General features: G+C 44.1%; 1 protein-coding gene across 1 annotated transcript in view; it reads left to right on the top strand.

The window, feature by feature from the left end:
• The window catches only part of mnat1 (MNAT1 component of CDK activating kinase), a 32,806-nt gene that overhangs the window by 7,532 nt on the left and 19,274 nt on the right, over positions 1 to 6,000 (top strand). The window contains exons 5-6 of the mRNA XM_084381466.1: positions 35 to 175; positions 1,457 to 1,588. Coding sequence (XP_084237592.1) covers positions 35 to 175; positions 1,457 to 1,588 — 273 coding nt within the window. The remainder of the gene's footprint in view (positions 1 to 34; positions 176 to 1,456; positions 1,589 to 6,000) is intronic.

The following is a 6,000-nucleotide window of genomic DNA, read 5'->3' as shown; positions in this document are numbered from 1 at the left end:
GCACCATCCCTTATGTCTGTCCTGCGCTCCTCAGACACGAGAGCAGGAGGAGCTGGAGGAGCTGCTGTTGCTGGAGCAGCAGGGCAATGAGCAGCGGAGACTGGACGTGCTGCAGGAGGAGAAGAGGCAGCTACAGGCCAAGAGGAAGAACAAGCAGGCTCTGCTGGACGAACTGGTGAGTTTCACACATGTTGCTTGTGTGTTTATATCCACATATGTCCACTGCAGTCACATTATGACTGACGTTTCATGTCAGATACACACACAAACAGACACACACCCTCAGCCTGAGGGTTCATGGCTGTGAGATCATTAAGAGCTTATTACCAGTCATTGTGCTGCGGGCTGCATTGTTCTCATTCTGTGATTCCAAAGCCTCTTGGCTCCATTGTGTTGAGCTGCGGGCTTTGGAAGTGATTGTTCCTGCAGAGCGGGCTGCTGAAGGACCATCACAGATAGCAGGCTAAGCTGTGTGTTTGTTTGTTTAAGGCACAGGGCCTGTTGACTGTAGGCAGATGAGATGAGCTCTCACCCCCCTCAGGGAACTGTCCTGAGCTCTGACATCTGTACATCCCTGCTCTCAAACATGCACGCCCACAAACACCAACACATACATTTAGATTCATTGTTGCTGTTTGCTGAAGCAGTAGGTTACTAGTCAATAAAATACATCTCTGGGAACTTGTTATGCTCCTCTTGATTATTGTTCTTATTGATTAGAAACATTGAATTCACATTATTTATATGCAGGTATATTTTGTGATTTTCCTGAGTTTATGAACTTTTTTCCTCGGGATCTTTGTGAAATGAGAAGCCTGTTAAGCATGTGATGTCGTCCAAATAAAGCAAATAAATTCACACAAGTGCCTGTCCTCTAACTCACAAGTGCAAGTGGTTTATTTTCACAGTCAGACCTGGACTGAGTGTTGGAAGCCATTAAATCTCTTTTGGTTTATTGTTTAATGCTAAGACACCTCTAGTCTGCCCATTGCTGTCCACCCCATCAAAAATGTCCTCCCTCTTCAGTGCGCAACGTGTCCAAGCTTGTGTTTTTAGACCTCTGTGCTTGGCAACACTCCACTGGAGAAATTGAAACGTCCGACCTTGCATTTAATGGAGGTGAAGGCGGCGCATTGCACTTGAAGCAGCGTCCCCTGCAGTGCCACAGTTTTGTGAATATGGCTTGCATCAATAATGTGGCTGCTAGCCTAAAATAACCCTATGCTGATGGTTATCCAGTTAGACAGGGATATCTGTGTGGGTGGGTGGGGGGCTGACTGCATGTGTTCGCATCGTTTTTCAACATACAACACTCGCAAAGGGACAAGCTTTCAATATGTACAGGTGTCAGCAGTTTTTTGCTGAGCAGAAGCATCCCTGATTACTTTGTTGCATGTTTCACACACACCTAACATTAACATTCTCATAAATCCCAAAATCCCATTTGTTTCTCCAGGAGCAGTCTCAACTTCCTGCCACCATCTTGCTCGCCCAACACAAGGTCCGTGCTGCTCAGCTGGAAAGCGAGATAGAGCACCAGAACAAAGTGGTCAAACCTACAAATCTGTTTTCGACTGGAATCCATATGGTGAGTGCAACGCTTTAGGCAAATTAGCTTTTACCTACGGATTTAAAGTGACAGGTTCTCTTCCTCTTGTGAGTGTGTTTTAGCCTTCAAGTCAGTACTTGGCTCCAACAGGACAGTTATTTTCTCCCTCTGCCACTAAACTAGCACACATCGAAGTAGTGCATTTCCCAAGCGATGTGCTTCCGTGCACGATTTTTCCTGATCAAGTCCCAATAGGTCGTTGAAGGTTTATCATAGCGTACTGGGAAGTCGTTGACTGCGACAATCAACTTTTCCTCCTTCTTGTTTAAAGTACTTAATGTTATGAGTTTAGACAACTGTGCTTCCATTTTCTGAGGGACTCAAAGCAACATGATTTATTGTTGATTCTGTTCGTCAGAGGAAATTTGAATGAAGTTGAACCTCTCAAACTCCTAAAGTTGCGCCGCTGGGCAACTATTGGGCATCATATAGCTTGGAAGTTGGAGGTTGAGTTGACCACGTTCAAGTACAACAAGTCGGAAAACCAGTTCTAGCCAGGGTAGCCAGGGTATGCAGTTTTGTGCACGTACAAACTGTGATGCAAAAACTTGTTTTTTGAGGTTTGATTTCACAATAAATGGCATTATGTTGCATCTCTTGAGTCTGGATGTGTGAACAGAGGATAAGGTTGCATTCTTTTTAGTGACCTTTCAGACTGAAAAAACAACCCTGATGATCAAAAAATATTAGTTAGAAGTTAACAACCGTGGAAAGTTATGACGGCAGCAATTATTTTGTTTTTCGCTGAGACAATCTTGAAATAAACATCTTAAATACAGATTATACATCATATTTATCTACCAGGAATGTGCAAAAAATTTTATGTAGATCCCTCTGCATTGAAACAGTCACTGCATTAACAGAGCGGCCTCATTCAAAAGCATGAGGGGGCTACATATTTTGTACATGACCTGTCAGACTGGGCTATCCAGCTTCAAGTGAAAGCAGGGTGAGCACAGTGTAAGAAGAGAGCTTAAAGAAGCTGTCTGTACCACGAATAACAAATAGCTACTATATTTACAATGAGCCCATGCAGGTTAAGGTCACGGGGTGTATACCTCTATCCACTGGTGGACAGGTGGGTCTGAACAGTCAAGGCCTTGGTGTGATTTTAGTTCAGTGCTAATTTAAACTTCATGTGGTGTGTTTGTTGACGATAGAGTGATGATAACAGTCAAAACCGTCAAAGGGAGGATGTTCCTCTGTGTGTGGTGCGTCTTCATTGTGGGAACAGGCCCTCCTTCAGTCATGTCATCACATTCCTCTGGGCGAATGGTGGGACCCACAGAGGGAGCATGTGGGCTCAGGGCTCTGGCCGCTCTGTGCTAGCAGCTTTGCGCTCACCGTGTCTGGAGAGACCTTCCATTTGGCTGTCGTTCAGGTTTTCAGTAGTTTATTTTCATTTTACTGGGATGAGATAGGCTGTGTCATCACCCCCACCCCCTACCCAACAACCCTCATGAGACATGGTTGTCTTCCCACAGTTCAGTGGTGCGTGGGAGAGATATCTGCTTAGTGCTCACCTAGGCTCAAGGTGGAGTTGACGTACTCGGGTACAAACAAACTCTCTCTCTTCTCATCTTTATTTGCCTATCCTGCCAATTTCAATGTGTTTTCCACTGACATAGCTCTTTGAAAGCTCTTGGTTAAATTATCTGACGCAGTGACAATCAGAGACTTTACAAAAACATTAATTTACTCATTAAACCCCGAACAGACAACGTTCTCATCCACAACCAGTGGAAAAGCATTGAATTGATCCAAATGTAGGATGTGGTGCTCTGACTCTCACCCCCTTGATATACAGCATGAAGTTAAACTTGCTGATGGAGAGAGAAACAGCATGATTATGTTGCTCTTGGCTTCTTCTGTGGCTGTTTTTCCTCGCTTCTTTCTTCCCATTTCTCTTCATCCTCCCGTCCCCGAGCTCCTGTTGGTGGAGCAGAGCTCTCACCATGCATCTGCTGTGTTTTGGACTGAGAGACTTGAGTCGGGGGAATGTGTGGGTTTGGATTTCCCTTCACCTCAGAGTCCATAAGAATGACTCCTGTTTGACTTGGTGGGGTTTCAGCACAGAGCGGTGGATTCCTGCAGATTGCTGGAATTCATTTATCTGCTAGGTTGTGGTCCCTTGTTCCAAGCAGGGTTTCAGTTTTTCTTCAGCAGAAATTAGGGGAGGCAAATGCAAAAACACATTTCTAAAACTGGGCCACATTTTCACAATAGGTTTGTATCTGCATTTAAGCTGATTTGTGGTTTTCCCTCTACTGACGATAACATTATCATTTAGTGCTGACATATAAACTCACTAAAGATTAAACATATACCATTTCAGCATTAAATTGCTAAAAATATCTTATCTCTTGTTATGCATTTTGTTAAGTTGTGTACTTAAATTATCCAACATGTTTCCAACAATGTTCAAAACTAGAGATGACCGTAATCTCGTCGCCCACTTTACCCCCTCTAGGTGCTTGGGAAACACAGGGAACACCAGATAATACCAGATAAAAGCAAGGAATGAAATGAGCGAGCTAGCACTTGGTGTTGTTAGAAATATAGATTTTTTTAATGCAAATACATTCTGAATATTTGAAATATTTAAACATTGAAACATGCATTTTCGACAGCCAATTGACATACACAGATCACAGAGAGGGAGAGAAAAATAGTGTGCGTGTGATGGTGACTAAAAGGTTAATAGTAATGTTAAAGAGGTGAGTTAGCACTCCTCAGTTATTTGTCAGCAAATAAATGCTACAACTCCTCAAGAACCAAGCGAAGCCGTGTCTTGTTGCAACCCAATGACTGAAGTGAATGAGGTTACCCACAAAGTTATCAACAACTTCGCCCCTTTAAGTGCAGTTTATTAGCACATCCAGGAGTAATGCTTCTCTTCAGACTTCCATGACAAACACTCACTATTTTTTTCTCGTTTTTTCCGTCATTGTGGACAAATAATTAGTTTTTTTTACTGCTGGTCAGACAAAACAAGCAATTTGACAATGCCACTTTGGTTTTGGGGAAATTGTGATAGACAGTTTCCATTTAAAAAATAACTGAACACTCAAAATAAGCTTCAATAGAGGCCTCAGTGTCGATACCTTGTTGTGAAGCATGTGCACAAAGGAGAAACCATGTGTGACAGTGATGAATGGACAGGAGGCTGATTCATGACCCTTTGTTGTCTCATCTGGATGTTTTTGGTGATGTGCAAGTTCACCAGTCACAGAGGCAGAAATTCACAGTATCCCTAACAACCCCCACCCACTCCCACCACCACCTGCCCCACCAGCACTTCAGCCAGCTGCTTCACCCTGGGCCAAGGTGAGCCGTCAATGGTGGAATGACATATCCGTGGAACGTGAGGATGCCATTTCTTCCTCAGCTTCCCAATGACTGCAGTCTTTATTTAAAGAGTGATCTAATGTCGCCTCTAGCTGTGTCATGTTGTTTACTGGGAACATACAAGGAAACATCTCAGCCATTCTGGCACTGCTCTTTGCCCGGTGATTTTCCAGGAGTAGGTGAAGGGGACTCCAACCCTGATCAAACCCTAGCTATCGCAGTTGTGTGTTAACTTGTTGTCGAATGGATGCTTGAGGAAATTTAGCCAATCCTTAGGGAAAGTAGTGTCGGTCCAGGTGTGATGTGAGGTGGGATGGGCCTGGTCTTGCCTCAGGAATGGTCTGGGATCACTCAGTAATCCCTCACTTTGTAGGCATTCTCTTGAACCCAGACACACATACTCGTGTGCGGATGCGTGCACACACATATACACGCAAATGCACACTCCCCTTACCCAGTCTGAGTAAACATCCTTTGAAGAATAAAGTGTCTTTCTAAAATAGACGTCCGCTGATATCAAAAGAGACTCTCTGTGTGGGAGGGAGGCCACTATTCACTGTTTAAACAGGTTGCTTGTTGTTGTCTGACACATAAGATCAACTTCAGTGCCATCAGGCTTGGCACCTGCTCAGAGGAAAACAGGGACCTGACTTGATGATCATTTGTATGTAAATTGTATTTGGTTTAAGCATCGCATGATTAATTGTGTGTTATTAGTTTTTATCAATATTTAAGCGCGGTTGCTGTGTTTGTTTGTGTGAAGGTATTATGAGCGTTTGTGTGAGGTTGGGGATTGTCCTCAGCTGCTACGGTGTCCCATTCCTAAAAGCGGTTGACCGATGGGGAATCTCTCCACCTTGGAGCAGCTTTCAGCGCCATCTTAAATGAAAGGTCCAAGGTTCCAGCAATGCCGGGGCCAGATCCACTCCTCACAGGCGACAGTAGCAGCTGACATACCTGACGAGGCCGGCATGGGCACCTAATGAAAGCAGGAGGCACAGATAAACAAAGTGCAACTCACACAGACAAATGTGGGTGGAAAG

The sequence above is a fragment of the Pagrus pagrus genome (genome assembly GCF_965226575.1).
Source record: "Pagrus pagrus genome assembly, chromosome: 18".
NCBI lineage: Eukaryota > Metazoa > Chordata > Actinopteri > Spariformes > Sparidae > Pagrus > Pagrus pagrus.
This window is presented reverse-complemented; position numbering and strand designations above follow the sequence as displayed.